This window comes from Cherax quadricarinatus, chromosome 25, assembly GCF_038502225.1.
Source record: "Cherax quadricarinatus isolate ZL_2023a chromosome 25, ASM3850222v1, whole genome shotgun sequence".
Taxonomy (NCBI): Eukaryota; Metazoa; Arthropoda; class Malacostraca; order Decapoda; family Parastacidae; genus Cherax; species Cherax quadricarinatus.
In genome coordinates this window covers 26,531,256-26,550,049 of record NC_091316.1, presented here as the reverse complement: position 1 = coordinate 26,550,049, position 18,794 = coordinate 26,531,256, and the positions used below count along the sequence as shown (strand labels likewise).

The window sequence follows — 18,794 nt, the reverse complement described above, 5'->3', positions numbered from 1 at the left end:
GCGGTGGAGCAGCGGTAATGTTGGAGACATTTGCAGTGGGTTTTATGATCTCTGTGGAAGGTGGAGATGCAGGGAATGTGAAACCAGGCATGTTGTTGAGCTTGAAGAGTTCGTTGATGATGGTGTTGAAGGAACCAGGTTCAGCTACATTCTGCACATGAGCATACATGATGCAGTAAAGAATCTTGGTGGAGTCGCCAGCAAGAGCTGGCGAAGAAGTGGTAGATGCAGCTTGCGTGGCTTGAAGAATCTTGGTAGTATCTGCTTGAAGCTTGGTAATAGCAGCATATGTAGTCGCTTGTGCAGTGTTTTTTTTTTCTTTTTTTTTATGAGTTGTTTCTTAAGTATATCTCGTCTAGTTGGGCACTTGGCAGCAAGAGTATGGTGATCATTCTTGCAGTTCAAGCATTTAGGTGGAGAGGCAGTAGTGCACGTCTTGAAGTCATGACCTTCTTGGCCGCAGGTGGAGTAGAACTTCTTATTCTTGGCAGTGCAGTCTTTGGTGGTATGTAGGTATGAGTAACAGTTGGAACATTGTGGAATTTGATGGAATTTTTCTGCTTCGATGAAGGCTGGATTGATGTGGAAGTAGTGAATAGCCAGTCCCTCAGCGAGAGCTCTGGCTGCCATGTTGACGTCACTGAAGGTGACCTTCAGCATGGAGGAGGCATTGGGTATTTTGGTAATGAATTCCACCTTGGCCCAAGGGTTCTGTGCTTCAATGGACGACTTGATTTCTTCGGTAGCCTGGGCAGTGATGAGCCTGTCGGGTCTCTCGAGGAACACAGTTCTCCTGGCCCTCAGAGCTGGGGAAGTCAAGACAATAAATCCCTGATCTCGTAGAGTGGTTGTAGCAGTGGTGGTAATGAGTTTTTCAGCCTCGGTGTCGTCATACAGAAGACAACGAAGGCCTCTTTGAGCGACAGAATCGCATTAAACTTGACTTGAAGTCTGCCACTGACGACAGCTACAAGTGCTAGCTTGGACGAGTCATTGACTGTCCCACTCTCTGGTTTGATCTTTACCCTGTTCGAGAAGTGCATCGTGAAGTGTGGTCTTGCTCTGAAGCAAGGCGCCTGACGCTTATGTGCTAATGTCAGATGGAAATGGGACGGGTAGCAGACGAGGGCATAGTCACTGGTAGGCGGGAATCCCCAGTGGAAGTAGGTCCTACCCAAAGAGATGGGTTAGTTGTAGTAGTAGTTGTCGTAGTCGTGAAGGTTATGTACATGTCCTCAGAATCAAAATTCCATGATGTTGCAGTGTCTGACAAGTTGTACAAGAATGGTATACAATACCGACAAGATGAAATTAAGACACATGTGCAATATCTGGGTATCTTTATTGAAGACGTTTCGCCATCCAGTGGCTTTATCAATACAAATTCCAGGACATAAATTGAAGATAGTAGAACTATGTACAGAAGATGAGGTAATCAGTCCCTCAACCTAGCAGTAGGTGCGAAGAGCACCGTAGTCGTGGAGATTCTGAAGTAGAAGCTTGTTGTTGTTGTTGGTTTGCCGGCACTTCCGGCCCGGGTCTTCTCCAGATGGCGACCCGGCGGTGGCCTCCCGGGCGGGGGGTGTCGTTCATCTTCTTTCTTCTGTATTGTTTCTTGGGGCCTTCCGGTTGGAGGGTGACTTCTTCTTCTGTCTTGCGGTGACTCCCCAAGTGGAAAATATCTTCTCGTTTAGCATCTTCAGCAGCATAGGAGGGCAGAGCAGCAATTACAGGAATCTTGTACAGGACCTACTTCCACTGGGGATTCCCACCTACCAGTGACTATGCCCTCGCCTGCTACCCGTCCCATTTCCACCTGACATTAGTATATATGCGTCAGGTGCCTTGCTTCTACTTCAGAATCTCCACGACTACGGTGCTCTTCACAGCTACTCCTAGGTTGAGGGACTGATTACCTCATCTTCTGTACATAGTTCTACTATCTTCAAGTTATGTCCTGGAATTTGTATTGATAAAGCCACTGCATGGCGAAACATCTACAATAGAGTACAGGTCACTCAGTGGTGACCTGTACTTAACTCAGTGGTGACCTGTACTTAACTCTGTGAAGAAGTGTCTTGTGTGCTCTCCGTGGACTGAACCAAGATGCCCTCCGTCAAGCAACTTTACCAGCAGGTTAAGGAAGAATTGAAAGTAGCGAAGATAGTGATACGGCGATTGACTGAGGAAAACAAGAGGATTCGTAGTAGTCCTCCTGTTTTGAGTCCTCAGGTCAAGAAGGGAACGTGGTCAGTGGCTGGAAAGCATGGAACGAAGTTGACGATCAAGAAGAATGGAAAGACAGAAATGACGAAGAAGAAAGAGACTGCTGTGGAAACATCTAATGCATTCTCCGTGCTACCCGACTAATGAGAGTCAACTACTGGGAACGTCACGACGAACGACACCAAGGAAGGTAAGAATATTGTTGCTGTTGGGGATAGCCAGGTTAGATACATGGATACGGCATTCTGCTTGAAGGACAGGAGTAGGAGACAGAGAGTTTGCTTTTTCGGGGCTGGGATGGAGGACATTGTTAGCCGGCTTGACAACATCATGAACGGTAATGGGATCAATCCTATTATTTGCCTCAGTGCTGGAGGCAATGATGTAGGCAAGCGTAGAAGTGAGGATTTAGTTAGAAAATTCAGGACAGCTATAGACATAATTAGGAAGAAGGGGGGGGGGCGCCCTGTTATATGTGGCATTTTGCCAAGAAGAGGTGTTGGTAATGAATGGTTGTCCAGAGCAATTGGTATTAACTGTTGGCTGGATAAACACTGTAAGGATAATGCAGTACCATTCGTTGACAAATGGGACAACTTCTATGGCCGAAATGACATGTATACCAGGGATGGGGTTCACTTATCCAGGGCAGGTGTGGGTTTTCTTGCTAGCTCAGTTGAGGAGGTTGTTAGGACTTTAAACTAGGATTAGTTAGAGGTATGGGTTTAGAAATGATAAACAATGAGTATGGATATATTGACTTATGCTCTGATATTAAGAATCTTAATAGTAACTGTCATGGAGTAACTCTGGGTAATGATAATTTCAGACATTGTGTGAAAACAAAGATGAATAGGAAAATGTGCAGAAGAAAAAACATATGATGGTATTTTATGCTAACAGTCGAAGTGCAAGAAATAAAATTAATGAACTACGTTTGGTAGCATGTGCTGGGAACTTTGATATCATTGCATTAACTGAAACGTGGTATGATTTAAAGAGTCGGGATATTATGGCTGAGTGTAATATTCAAGGATTTAGGTTGTTCCATGTGGATAGATGTAATGTGAATGGGGGAGGAGTTGCATTTTATGTTCGAGAAAATATTAATTGTTGCATAAAAACAGGTATAAAACTAGATGGAACAGTAACAGAATCTGTTTGGGTAGAGTTTGTAGAGGGCCAAGAAAAACTAATTCTAGGTGTAATTTACCGACCTCCTGGCTTGGATCACGATAGAGGGAGACTTCTTTGGGACGAAATTGTTAGGGCTTCTAGACACAGTAACATAGTCACAGTAGGGGATTTTTAACTTTAGTCATATTGATTGGAATTCTTTGACAGGTAATCTAGAGTCCAGTGACCTTATGGAAACAGTTCAGGACTGTTTTCTGAAACAGAGTGTAACTGAGCCTACCAGGGGTAATAATTTGCTAGACCTAGTCTTGTCATATAAGGAAACACTCGTAAATAATCTGGAGATTACTGAAGAGCTTGGCGCAAGTGATCACAAGTCCATCACTTTCAGCATTAACTGGGAATGCAAGAATAATTATAATACAGTAAAAATCCCTGATTTCCGTTTTGCCGATTATAATGGACTTAGGGAACACCTGTCTAAGCTTGATTGGGGTTATCTATCTAATGATTTTATTGACGATGATCATACTTATGATTATGAAGGGATCTGCTTTTATGATTTTTTTCTTAATAATGTACACCGTGCCCAAAGTATATACATTCCCCAGAGAGAAATTAGGTCTAATAATAACGATCCCAAATGGGTTAACAGTAGGCTAAAGCATCTATTAGGGGAGAAAAGGGGAATTTATAGGCACATCAGAAGAGGAGAGGTTAACCTTACTGACCAATATGTTCAGCTTAAAAGAGAAGTAAAAAAAAAGGGATTAGAAAGGCTAAACGTGACTATGAAATTAGAGTTGCTAATGAATGAAAGACCAATCCAAAGGGGTGCTTTCAAGTGTATAGGACGAAGGTAAAGGAAAAAGTAGGACCTCTGAAAATTGAAAATGAACAGCTGACGGATAACGAACTGGAAATGTGTTCCTTATTTAATGGCTATTTTTGTCAGTTTTTACACAGGAAGATGTAAATGAGATTCCAGTAATTAACAATTATTTAGTTCATTATGAATTTAAATTAACTAATATTACTGTCACGAGGGACATGGTTATTAAACAGATAGACAAACTGAAGCAAAATAAGTCCCCAGGACCCGATGAGTTGTTTTCCAGGGTACTTAAGGAATGCAAGATGGAGTTTAGTCAGCCATTAACGAGTGTGTTTAATGCGTCCATCCTTACCGGTGTTGTGCCAGAGTTGTGGAAGATGGCTAATGTGGTTCCTATATTCAAATCAGGGGATAAGTCCATTCCTTCAAATTACCGTCCAATAAGCCTGACTTCTATAGTAGGCAAGTTATCACAATCAATTATAGCTGACATTAGAAGTCACCTTGAAGAGCATAACTCGTTAAATGAATCTCAGCATGGATTCACGAGAGGTCGTTCCTGCCTGACAAACTTACTGACGTTCTTCAATAGAACATTTGAGGCAGTTGACAGTGATAAGGAATATGATATCGTTTATTTGGATTTTAGTAAAGCCTTCGATAGAGTACCTCACAAGATATTCTTAAGAAAAATGGCAGCTCATGGTATAGGAGGTAAAGTTCTAACATGGATAGAGGCATGGCTTACCAATAGAAAGCAGATAGTTACCATTAATTGAGTGAAATCTGAATGGGGATTAGTCACTAGTGGCGTTCCACAAGGATCAGTTTTAGGCCCTCTCTTGTTCATAATTTACATTAATGACCTTGATGAAGGGATTACGAGTGACATGAGTAAGTTTGCTGATGATACAAAGATAGGAGGATAGCAATGAACTCCAGGAGGATTTGGACAAATTAATGTATTGGCAGATGAAGTTCAATGTGGATAAGTGTAAGGTACTAGCCCTTGGTTATGAAAATAACCCTCGAAGCTATAATCTAGGTGAAGTAGAGCTTGATCATACAGAATGTGAAAAGGACTTGGGAGTCATGGTAAGCAGAAATCTAAAGCCAAGACAGCAGTGCCTTAGTGTGCGCAACAAGGCCAACAGATTACTTGGATTTATCTCAAGAAGTATAAGTAACAGAAGTCCAAAAGTTATTTTACAGCTCTATACATCACTAGTGAGGCCTCATTTAGGTTATGCTGCTCAGTTTTGGTCCCCTTGCTACATGATGGATATAGATTCATTAGAGAACATACATAGAAGAATGACTAAAATGATTTACTGTGTAAGGAACCTCCCGTATGAAGATAGACTTAAAGCCTTAAATCTCCACTCTCTGGAGAGGCGTAGAACGATGGGAGATATCATTGAAGTGTATAAGTGGATGACGGGCATAAACAAGGGAGATATTAATAAAGTACTGAGGGTGTGGAACCAGGTAAGAACCAGAAATTCTGGGTTTCAGTTGGATAAATTTAGATTTAGAAAGGACATACGTAAGTACTGGTTTTCTAACAGAGTTGTAGATGCGTGGAACAGTCTTGCCAGTGGGGTGATAGAGGCTAGGACCTTGGGTAGCTTTAAGAAGAGACTGGAGAAGTATATGAGTGGGAGGGGCTGGGTTTGATTGGTGCCATTGGGTACGGGACTTATTTCTTGGGTAGGTAGCTTTAGGTAGAGATCGCTTTGATAAGGACCTGCCTCGCATGGGCCAGTAGGCCTTCTGCAGTGTTCCTCCATTCTTATGTTCTTATGTTCTTAAGACTCTCCTTTCCTGCTCATTTCTATTTTTCTACTAAACCTATTACTGTCCTTATCACCTAGTGTCACAGGCTTTTCAATATCTACCTCGTTCCGCTTATTACTAGTTCCCCTAGAACTCATAATATTACTACACTGGGACTTCACTGTTTTCCTGCCAAAACCCATACCACTAACTATTCCTAGTTTAAAGTCCTAACAGCTCCCTCCACTGCAGTTGCCAGTGCCCTCACCCCAGACCTAGATAAGTGAACCCCATCCCTGGCATACATGTCATTTCTGCCATAGAAGAGGTCCCAGTTGTCAAAGAATGTTTCATAAAAAGCAGTTTTGACAATAATATGAATAATATTAATAATATTAATAATATGAATAACATTTCCTTTGGTTTATATAAATTAGATCCATTTATAATTAATGGAATTTGGGAAGAATTTAATAATACATTGGACAAATAATAAATTTTAAAATTCTTAGTTCTTGGGTAGAACAGTTTGATCGTGGGCTGCGTGAAGGACCTGTCTAGTTGGGCCAGTGGGCCTCCTGCAGTGTTCCCTTTCTTATGAGTCGCGCGTCAGGTGTTGCTGTGTTGTGGGATGTGATAGTGAGGTGTGGGCTAGACTCTTTATATGCCTTCCTTTGATGCATTACTTTTATTGTTCCTTGATAATGTGAGTAGTCATGAAAGCGCTTGGAAATTCTCTATTCATTCACAGTGGTTGTTTTGCATATGAAATCACCGGTTTACTGTGATCTTATTGCATATATATATATATATATATATATATATATATATATATATATATATATATATATATATATATATATATATATATATATATATATATATATATATATATAAACACTGATCTCTGGCTGAAGGAGACTCAAACCTACGAACCTTGGAACAAGGTACGCAGTGCATTACCATTCTCTCCACACTGGACCAATACCTTGGCACCCAGCTTACGCTAGACGTTGATCCAAGGCAGCCAGCTTTCAGGGACAAGGCTTACAGCTTTTCATCTCATCCCCTGCATTCATCAGCCAGATAAAGTTGATATGTTAGCCAAGAAGAGTATCCAGAAGGAGAACGTAGAATATAACTTTGGTATAACTGTGTCTAGCATTAGGAATAATATTAGGAGAGAAGTAAATAATGAAGATGATTGTTATAGGAATGCAGTTAGAAGCCTGAGTAGATCTATAACCCACTATGATAACATGAACGTAGATAAGCATGTTTATGGAGCAACTTGCAATGTGAACAGACTGACTGATGTTGTAGTGGCCAGGCTTAGGCTTGGTTACAAGTACTTCTGGCAGTTTGGGAGACACACAGATGATGATCAAACTAAATGTAAATTATGTGATCAGGCATATGGTCACTCTCTTGAACACTATGTGCTTAATTGTCCACTTATTGAGGAATACAGAGACAGACAGTATAATAACCTATGTGACATGTCAAGATATCTTATTAATGAAAATAAGATACCAGATATACTAAGCAAATTTCCTAAATTTGCTTGTAACAGATAAGTGAACTATAGATATGTAGATATAAATCCATATGTATTCCTGTTAACCCTTTGGGGCCTAGTTCCTAGGCCTTTTGTGTATCCACATGCTCTCGCGCTACCGTCCACAGGATGGATATGGGGTGCACAATAAACTAGCCACTTCGGTGGCAAAATCTAAAAAATCTAATCATCAGCCTTACTAGAGATTTTACCAATGCAAGGAATTCGCAAGAGCAGGCAAAATATACACAAACACTGATCTCTGGCTGAAGGAGACTCGAACCTACGAACCTTGGAACAAGGTATGGAGTGCATTACCATTCTCACCACACTGGACCAATGCCTTGGCGTCCAGCTTGCTCTAGACGTTGATCCAAGGCAGCCAGCTTTCAGGGAGAAGGCTTACAGCTTTTCATCTCATTCCCTGCATGCATAAGCCTTATTAGAGATTTTAACAATGCAAGGAATTTGCAAGGGGAGGAAAAATATACACAAACACTGATCTCTGGCTGAAGGAGACTCGAACCTACGAACCTTGGAACAAGGTACACAGTACATTACCATTCTCACCACACTGGACCAATATCTCGGCGTCCGGCTTGCGCTAGACGTTGATCCAAGGCACGTAGCTTTCAGGGAGAAGGCTTGCAGAATGGTAATGCACTGCGTACCTTGTTCTAAGGTTCGTAGGTTCGAGTCTCCTTCAGCCAGATATCAGTGTTTGTGTATATTTCGCCTGCTCTTGCGAATTCTTTGCATTGTTAAAATCTCTAGTAAGGCTGATGCATGCAGGGAATGAGATGAAAAGCTCTAAGTCTTCTCACTGAAGGCTGACTGCCTTGGATCAACGTCTAGCGCAAGCTGGACGCCAAGGTATTGGTCCAGTGTGGTGAGAATGGTAATGCACTGCGTACCATGTTCCGAGGTTCGTAGGTTCGAATCTCCTTCAGCCAGAGATCAGTGTTTGTGTATATTTTGCCTGAGATCAACCTTTAAGAAGGCATTGAATCTGTCAGTAGAGGATCAGCAATGGGATCAGGCAACCCTCTCAGTGTGACTGTGAGGTATAGGGGTGTGCAAAGCAACGTAAGTAGCTTTACCTGGATTTCTGTCTTCATGTTTGGCTTCCAGTGGATTAGTCAAAAAGATTGTCCCCAAACGCTTGAGAGACACGGTAGGATCTCAAGACCCCAGGTTTACTGAAGCAGCCATGCAGTGGGACATCATTGCAGAATCCTCCAGTAGACCAGCTCCTACCAAAGAGCACAAACAGTCCCACTGGTGCAAACCGATCATGGAAAAAATCGCCAACACAATACTCACCAACACTTCAGGAAAAGACAAAGCTTGTCTCCTAGCAGTGAAGGCACCACACTCAGGAGATTTCCTTCTAGCTGTTCCCAATTCCTCCCTGAGCACTCATCTCGAATCACAGGCCATTCGGATTGGTGTTGCTCTTCGCCTAACCACCACCATCCTCACCAAACATAGGTGCATTTGCTGTAGGGTGACGGCTGATCAATTCGGACTTATGGTCTCATGTGTCACACATCAGAAGGGAAGTATGCCAGTCATGGGAAGGTCAACGACATAAAGAGAAGCCTCGCCACAGCCTGTTACCCAGCCCAACGGGAACCCCAAGAGCAGAGGTCTGACAGAAGTCAAAAGCATCCTGATGGAGCCACTATGCTACCCTAGAAGGATGAAAAGCAGATTTCCCGGGACTACACCTGTGATGCCACTTTGGCAGACACCTACTGCCCATACTCCTTAGCTGAAGAGGGTCGAGCTGCCAGCCACAGGAAGAACGACAAGACCCAAAATATGAAAGCCTTCCCCTTGCTATAACTTCATCCCAATAGGGTTGGAAACCCTTGGAGCATGGGGCAAGTGTGCTCTAAAGTTCCTCAAAGAGCTGAGTGAAAAACTCATGATAGAAACCAAGATTACAGTGCGGTCAGCTTCCTCTTTCAGAGACTCAGTGTTGTGATCCAGAGGGGAAATGCATGCAGCATTCTGGGCACGCTGCCCACCGCCAGGAAGCTCAGCGAAGTATTCGAGATGTAGCCTTGAGTTATCTATATAGTTTTACTCCCTATTGTATTTTTGTCAATGTATTTTGTCTTTAATTAAATTATGTATTCAATTTAGGGGGTAGACGGAGAAAATTTTCAAACAGCTTCAGGGAGAACCTTGAGTTTTCCCTGAAGCAAGTTTATTCCAGAGGTGGTACATTCATATATATATATATATATATATATATATATATATATATATATATATATATATATATATATATATATATATATATATATATATATATATATGTATATATATATATATATGTATATATATATATATATATATATATATATATATATATATATATATATATATATATATATATATATATATATATATTTATATATATATTCTCAAACAGCTTCAGGGAGAACCTTGAGTTTTCCCTGAAGCAAGTTTATTCTTTTCTCTGAGGATGAGGGTCCCCAAGACAGTTCTAAAGGTGGTACCTCTCTCTCTCTCTCTCTCTCTATATATATATATATATATATATATATATATATATATATATATATATATATATATATATATATATATATTGTGACTTGAAAGGAGAGAAAGAATTATACAATTGAGTAGAAAGCATTTTACTTATAATATGCATATTATATAAATAGAAAGACATGAAAATTTAACCTAAGCATTCACATTTAATTGGTATATCACAATTATTTGTGGAACACAACCTAACACTACACTAACAGCTAGAATGTTTGATGACCAACAAAAAACTACTGTACATTATGGGTATTCGTCACTTAATTAAGGTGTGCTGTTGGGAAGAATCCGAGTCCTCTATTGTTGCATCCCTGTTGACAAATTATAAGTTTTCCACACTATCTTAATTCTTCAGCTGGGAACATGTCAGCAATTTCTAAATTACAGGATGAGGCCAATATACTCCAATTTGACCTCTATGATGCCTGATTACATTAAACAAAATGTCACAACCATTGTGTGTAGTAGATTTTTCTATAATAGTATCTTCTCCACCTGTATCACTCTGCGGCCGCTGCACACCCTCCTTCAAACAAAATTTCTTGAAGGGTCAAAACAGCATCACATTTTAATAAGCAATTTTTATATTATTCATATTTACAGATACTGAACTTAGGAAAATTTAAAAAAATAATTTTACATCTTTAAACTTATAAGAGAAAATTTTAGAAAGGACTTATTTTTAAATGAGTTCATGCTAGTTGACCCATTTTACCCATATATATATATATATATATATATATATATATATATATATATATATATATATATATATATATATATATATATATATATATATATATATGTCATACCAAATTGGTAAAACTTGCGATTTTGGCTTAAATAGCAACACTCCTCTTAATGAATAAGGCAAGCAAAAATTTGTGTACGCAATAATTTCGCAAAAAATCATTCTGAACCATTTAAGGTGAAACACCAAGTTTGGCCAGTTCGGCCTGAATTATCAGAAAGAACATTAAATATTTTATATCATCCTTAAAAAATATATATATATATATCAGCCTGCAATGGAATTCTCTCTCTCTCTCTCTCTCTCTCTCCCTCTCTCTCTCTCTCTCTCTCTCTCTCTCTCTCTCTCTCTCTCTCTCTCTCTCTCTCCATATATATATATATATATATATATATATATATATATATATATATATATATATATATATATATATATATATATATATATATAACACTGATCTCTGGTTGAAGGAGACTCGAACCTACGAACCTTGGAACAAGGTACGCAGTGCTATACCATTCTCACAACACTGGACCAATACCTTGGCACCCAGCTTGCGCTAGACGTTGATCCAAGGCAGCCAGCTTTCAGGGAGAAGGCTTACAGCTTTTCATCTCATCCCCTGCATGCATCAGTCTTATATATATAATTCTTGAGGGTTTGGGGAGGTATATTATTCAATGCCTAATGTAGAGCAGCCTCCAACAGCGGGATGGAACTGACAACCTTGCCCAGTAAACTTCATTTTGCTACTGACCAGAGGTTCTCAATAGAGTTTAGGTTTGGAGAATTGCCTGGACAGTCATTAATGAACCTCACTTAACAGTCCTTAACCCACTGAACTACAGATTTGGTGGTATTACGCAGTGCACTGTCCTGCATAAAAACCGTAGTCCCACACTTGTCAAATGTCTCTGGTAAATTGTCACACAATAACTCCAGGTAATTACACGGGTTCATATACTGGTTTTTGGGAAGCACAATGAGCTCACCAATACTCTGAGCACTGAAACACCTCCAAACCATGAGCGAGTCGTGGTGTATGGTGGTCTCACAGGTGTAGTGTGGGTCTAGCGGATCACTACCTCTGAGCTGGTAAACATATCCCTACGGTTAAATGTAACAGTGAAGGTTGCTTCATCACTCCAAACTACTTCAGACCACTGTTGAGGAGTCCAGTCAAGATATTTCTTTGCATAATCGAGCGTACATTTCTTCTGTGGCTCGGAGAGGATCGGATTCTTAACCTGGCGGTGACTACTGTAACCCAGTTCTGACACAAGTCTGTTGACAGTTCTTACAGACACCTCTGAGAGAAGATGTGGGTTCTTTCTTTCAGTTCTCTAGCAGTTATCTTAGGTGTACTGTCTAACTGCTTCTTTAACACGGATAAGGTATGAACAGATGTCTTCTTTGAGGAGCCAGGCCAAGGTCTGGCAGACGGTAACTCGACACCGCCACCAGCCTTGAAGCGCAGCACTCAGATCGCCACTGAACGTTCACATACACCAACATTCTCCACTATTTATTGTCTGGTGCCCAGCTTTCTGAAGCCCTATGATTTGAGGTATAGTTTCAGGTGTTAAAAACTTTATTTTGCCTATAATCAAACATGTATAGGGAACACCGGACAAATGATGGGTTGGATGAGAGACAAAACTGCAACACTTCCCCTCACCGCGGCAGCCAACTGAGCACTGCGGAGTCACTGTGGAGAGTGACAGCAGGCCGTGACGTCTTGTTAACGGCTGCTACCCGGCATAATGCACTGACGAAAAAAGACCCCCCTGTATGATAGACCTTTAGTTTCAGTCACGGCATTATGCCGGATCTCTCACCCGGCATAATGCCATGACTAGCACTGTAGAGGAGAGAGAGAAATTTTGGGAAATGTTGAGTGAATGCGTGGGGAGTTTTGAACCAAGTGTGAGAGTTCTTGTGGTTGGGAATTTCAATGCTAAAGTGGGTAAAAATGTTGTGGAGGGAGTAGTAAGTAAATTTGGGGTGCCAGGGGTAAATGAAGATGGGGAGCCTTTAATTGAGCTATGTGTAGGAAGAGGTTTGGTAATAAGTAATACATATTTTATGAAAAAGATGGTAAATAAATACACAAGGTATGATATAGCACGTAATGAAAGTAGTTTATTAGATTATTTATTGGTGGATAAAAGGATGATGGGTAGGCTCCAGGATGTACACGTTTATAGATGGGCAACTGATATATCGGATCATTATTTAGTTTTAGCTACAGTTAGAGTAAGAGGTAGATGGGACAAGAGGAAAATGGCAACAACAAGTAAGTGGGAGGTGAAAGTGTATAAACTAAGGGAGGAGGAAGTTCGGGTGAGATATAAGCAACTATTGGCAGAAAGGTGGGCTGGTGCAAGTATGAGTAGTGGGGGAGGGGGGGTTGAAGAGGGTTGGAATAGTTTTAAAAATGCAGTATTAGAATGTGGGGCAGAAGTTTGTGGTTATAGGAGGGTGGGGGCAGGAGGAAAGAGGTGTAATTGGTGGAATGATGAAGTAAAGGGTGTGATAAAAGAGAAAAAAGGTAGCTTATGAGAGGTTTTTACAAAACATAAGTGTTATAAGATGAGTAGAGTATATGGAGAGTAAAAGAAAGGTGAAGAGAGTGGTGAGAGAGTGCAAAAGGAGAGCAGATGATAAAGTGGGAGAGGCACTGTCAAGAAATTTTAATGGAAAGAAAAAAATTTGAGTGAGTTAAACAAGTTAAGAAAGCCTAGAGAATGAATGGATATGTCAATTAAAAACAGAGTAGGGGAGTCAGTAGATGGGGAGATGGAGGTATTGGGTAGATGGCGAAAATATTTTGAGGAACTTTTAAATGTCGACGAAGAAAGGGAGGCAGTAATTTCATGCAGTGGCCTGGGAGGTATATCATCTTTTAGGAGTGAAGAAGAGCAGGATGTGAGTGTGGGAGAGGTGAGTGAGGCATTACATAGAATGAAAGGGGGTAAAGCAACTGGAACTCACGAGATCATGACAGAAATATTAAAAGCAAGGGGGATATAGTGTTGGAGTGGTTGGCATTTTTGTTTAATGTATGAAAGAGGGAAAGGTACCTAGGGATTGGCGGAGAGCATGTATAGTCCCTTTATATAAAGGGAAAGGGGACTAAAGAGACTGTAAAAGTTATAGAAGAATAAGTTTACTGAGTATACCAGGAAAAGTGTACGGTAGGGTTATAATTGAAAGAATTAGAGGTAAGACAGAATGTAGGATTGCGGATGAGCAAGCAGGTTTTAGAGTGGGTAGGGGATGTGTAGATCAAGTGTTTACATTGAAGCATATATGTGAACAGTATTTAGATAAAGGTAGGGAAGTTTTTATTGCATTTATTGGTTTAGGAAAGGCATATGATAGAGTGGATAGGGGAGCAATGTGGCAGATGTTGCAAGTATGTTGAATAGGTGGTAAGTTACTAAACGCTGTAAAGAGTTTTTATGAGGATAGTGAGGCTCAGGCTAGGGTGTGTAGAAGAGAGGGAGACTACTTCCCAGTAAAAGTAGGTCTTAGACAGGGATGTGTAATGTCCCCATGGTTGTTTAATATATTTACAGATGGGGTTGTAAAAGAAGTAAATACTAGGGTGTTCAGGAGAGGGGTGGGATTGAATTATGGGGAATCAAATACAAAATGGGAATTGGCACAGTTACTTTTTGCTGATGATGCTGTGCTTATGGGAGATTCTAAAGAAAATTTGCAAAGGTTAGTGGACGAGTTTGGGAGTGTATACCTTATATACCTTTGAAGAATTTCAAGAGTATATCTACTCTCTGAGCCCGGCCATGGGCCAGGCTCGTCTGGTGCTCGCCTGGTCAACCAGGCTGTTGCTGCTGGAGGACCACTGCTTCACATATCCATCACAGCCTGGTTGGTCTGGCACCTGGTGAAGATATTTGTCTAGTTTCCTCTTGAAGGCTTCAACACTTGTTCCAGCAGTGTTTCTGATATCTTCTGGTAAGATGTTGAAAGTCTGGGACCCCGGATGTTGATACAGTATTCCCTTATTTTCCCCACCGCACCCCTGCTCCTCACTGGGTTTATTTTACACTTCCTCCCATATCTCTCACTCCTGTATGTTGTTATTGCAGTGTGCAGATTTGGGACTAAGCCCTCGAGTACCTTCCAGGAATATATTATCATGTACCTCTCTCTCCTCCGCTCCAATGAGTACATGTTCAAGACTTGCAGGCGTTTCCAGTAGTTTAGGTGCTTTACTGGCTCAATGTGAGCCGTAAACGATCTCTGTATTTGTTCCAGCTCCGATATTTCTCCTGCCCTGAACGGGGCCGTCAGCACTAAGAAATATTCTAAGTGAGGGAGCACTAGCGATTTGAAGAGTGTCACCATCGGCATTGTTTCCCTTGTTTTGAAAGTTCTCAATACCCACCCAGTCATCTTCCTGGCTGTCGTGATCTTTGTCTTTTTATGGTCTTTAAAAGAAAGGTCCGCTGACATAATTATTCCCAGGTCTTGTACGTGTTCCTTACGTTCTATTTGGTGACTCTTGAGTTTTGTATATAGTGCTCCTTTTGAGTTCTTCATTCTTTCCATACCTAAGCAGCTGGAACTTATCACCATTGAACGTCTTGTTATTTTCCACTGCCCACTGGAAAACCCTGTTTATGTCTTCCTGTACTTTTTCAGTGTCCTCTACCGTACTGACTTTCATGCTTAATTTAGTGTGTCTATGTCTGCTAAGAGGATGAGAAACAACAGAGGTGCCAGGACAGTGCCTTGGAGCACTGAGCTTTTGACCTCGCTGATGCTGGATCTTGCCCTGTTCACTACTACTTTTTGTGTTCTGTGTTAGGAAACCGAAAATCCATCTGCCTACCTTCCCCGTATTGCCCATGGCCTTCATTTTGTGCGCTATCACTCCACGATCGCATTTGTCAAACGCCTTTGCAAAATCTGTGTAAATTACATCAGCGTTTTGGTCGTCTTCCAATGCCTCCGTAATTCTGTCATAATGATTCGACAGCTGTGACAGACATGATCATCCTGCTCTAAAACCATGCTGGTTCGGGTTATGCTGGTTGTGCTGCTCCATGAAATTTGTAACCTGCCGTCTTATCACTCTTTCGAAGAATTTTATGATGTGAGAGGTTATGGCTACTGGTCTGTAATTTTTAGCTAGTGCTCTACTACTTCCCTTGTGCAAAGGAGCTATACCTGCACTCTTTAAGGCCTCCGGTATTTCACCTAGATCTAAGCTCTTTCTCCAAAGAATACTGAGGGCTCGTGATAGTGGTACTTTGCACTTCTTTATAAATAAAGCATTCCATGAATCTGGCCCAGGTGCGGAGTGAGTGGGCATGTTTTCCATTTCTTTTTCGAAATATATGGGATTTGTACTAATGTCAGTTAGTTGGTCTGTGCGGCCTTCTTCTGGAGTGAAAAATATTTCTGCATTTTCTACCTTGCTGTCATTTAGTGGGATGCTGAACACCGACTCATAGGATTTCACTCATTTCCTGTTCGTCGTCAGTATACGAGTCTCCTTTCAGTAGTGGTCCAATTATACAGGTAGTTCTTAGCTTGGATTTTGATTAGGAATAGAATTATTTTTGTTTCTTGCAATATCCTGTATGGCCTTTTGCTCCCTTTGAACTTCTTGTGAGGTATGACATCCTAAGTTTTTGCTCTAATTCAGTGATCTCTCTGCTAAGTCTATCTTTCCTCTCTTGTAGCATATTTGTGTTTTTAAGCAGTTCAGTAACCCGTTTTCTTCTGTACCATCTCCTACGCTCTCTCTCTATATCTGATCTTCCTCTGGGTTTCCTCAATGGTACATGTGTGTGTAAAGGTAGAAAGTTGAAAGTGAACATAGAAAAGAGTAAGGTGATGAGGGTATCAAATGATTTAAATAAAGAAAAATTGGATATCAAATTGGGGAGGAGGAGTATGGAAGAAGTGAATGTCTTCAGATATTTGGGAGTTGACGTGTCAGCAGGTGAATTGATGAAGGAAAAAAGGCGAGTGGTGCGTTGAGGTATATGTGGAGACAAAGAACGTTATCAATGGAGGCAAAGAAGGGAATGTATGAAAGTATAGTATTACCAACACTCTTATATGGGTGTGAAGCTTGGGTTGTAAATGCCGCAGTGAGGAGGCGGTTGGAGGCAGTGGAGATGTCCTGTCTAAGGGCAATGTGTGGTGTAAATATTATGCAGAAAATTCGGAGTGTGGAAATTAGGAGAAGGTGTGGAGTTAATAAAAGTATTAGTCAGAGGGCTGAAGAGGGATTGTTGAAGTGGTTTGGTCATTTAGAGAGAATGGATCAAAGTAGAATGACATGGAGAGCATATAAATCTGTAGGAGAAGGAAGGCGGGGTAGGGGTCGTCCTCGAAAAGGTTGGAAGGAAGGGGTAAGGGAGGTTTTGTGGGCGAGGGGCTTGGACTTCCAGCAAGTGTGCGTGAGCGTGTGAGATAGGAGTGGATGAATGCGAATGGTATTTGGGACCTGACGAGCTGTTGGAGTGTGAGCAGGGTAATATTTAGTGAAGGGATTCAGGGAAACCGGTTATTTTTATATAGCCGGACTTGAGTCCTGGAAATGGGAAGTACAATGCCTGCACACTAAAGGAGAGGTTTGGGATATTGGCAGTTTGGAGGGATATGTTGTGTATCTTTATACGTATAAGCTTCTAAACTGTTTTATTCTTTTTTGGGTCACCCTACCTCGGTGGGAGACGGCCGACTTGTTGAATATATATATATATATATATATATATATATATATATATATATATATATATATATATATATATATATATATATATATACATATGCATGTAATCCATTTTATATTTCAGAAATATATTCGAACATTGTTAACGCCATTATATGATTCTGTTGGATTTGCTGACCATGCAGACGACTCGCACCTGACACTCAACAAGAGAGTGCTGGCCCTTCACTTCGCCTGCAGGCTGGGTCACCAACCTTGTGTCACGAATGCTACGCAGTTATTTATAAAATGGATGAATTCACCTCTCAATGAAAGGTTGGTCGCAATACGAATCATTTTAAATTTACTATACTCGCAAATAGAATTTGATAATTTTCATAGTCTATATTCCGATACTTGTGCTTGCTGAAAATATTAGAAAAGATTAACATTATGGATATATTTTGATAAGCAAATACATTATCTTTATTTAGAAAACGAGAGAATGACCAGATGACATTGACAACAAATACTTTGCTTGGAGAAAGTAATAGATAGTTCTGAACTATTATTAACAGCGTTGTGTCGGCCAACGTGCAAAGTACAGTACTGTGTACGGGTATCTCCAAGGGAGGAGAGGATGAGTGGAACTCTGGCTGGGCTCGTTACACTCGCTCAAATGTTGCATCTGAAAAGAAAATACTACTATATGCTATGGGCTGTTCCAAGGAGATGTGGATCCTTGCAAGGTATACTTTACGAGTTCATCGTGAATAATTCCTCTCGTGTCTTCTTCAATAATATCTCTCTCTCTCTCTCTCTCTCTCTCTCTCTCTCTCTCTCTCTCTCTCTCTCTCGATATATATATATATATATAGATATATATATATATATATATATATATATATATATATATATATATATATATATATATATATATATATATTATATATATGTCGTGCCAAATAGGCAGAACTTGCGATCTTGGCTTAAATAGCAACGCTCATCTTGCCATATAGGACAAGTGAAAATTTGTGTATACAATAATTTCGCCAAAAACATTCTGACCCTAACGAAAAAAATATATTTGATTGTGTTTGTATAGTAGTAAATTATTGTAAACGTATTTAAAATGTATTTAGTTGGGTTAGGCTAAAATAAATTGTTCTTGTTATAATAAGGTTAGGTAAGTTTTCTAAGATCCTTTTGGTGCAAAATTAAAAATGTTTACATT

General features: G+C 40.4%; 1 protein-coding gene across 1 annotated transcript in view; it reads left to right on the top strand.

Annotated features, from left to right (window-relative positions):
* The window catches only part of LOC128689928 (aminopeptidase N-like), a 159,064-nt gene that overhangs the window by 128,335 nt on the left and 11,935 nt on the right, over positions 1–18,794 (top strand). The window contains exons 14-15 of the mRNA XM_070088674.1: positions 17,706–17,896; positions 18,139–18,309. Coding sequence (XP_069944775.1) covers positions 17,706–17,896; positions 18,139–18,309 — 362 coding nt within the window. The remainder of the gene's footprint in view (positions 1–17,705; positions 17,897–18,138; positions 18,310–18,794) is intronic.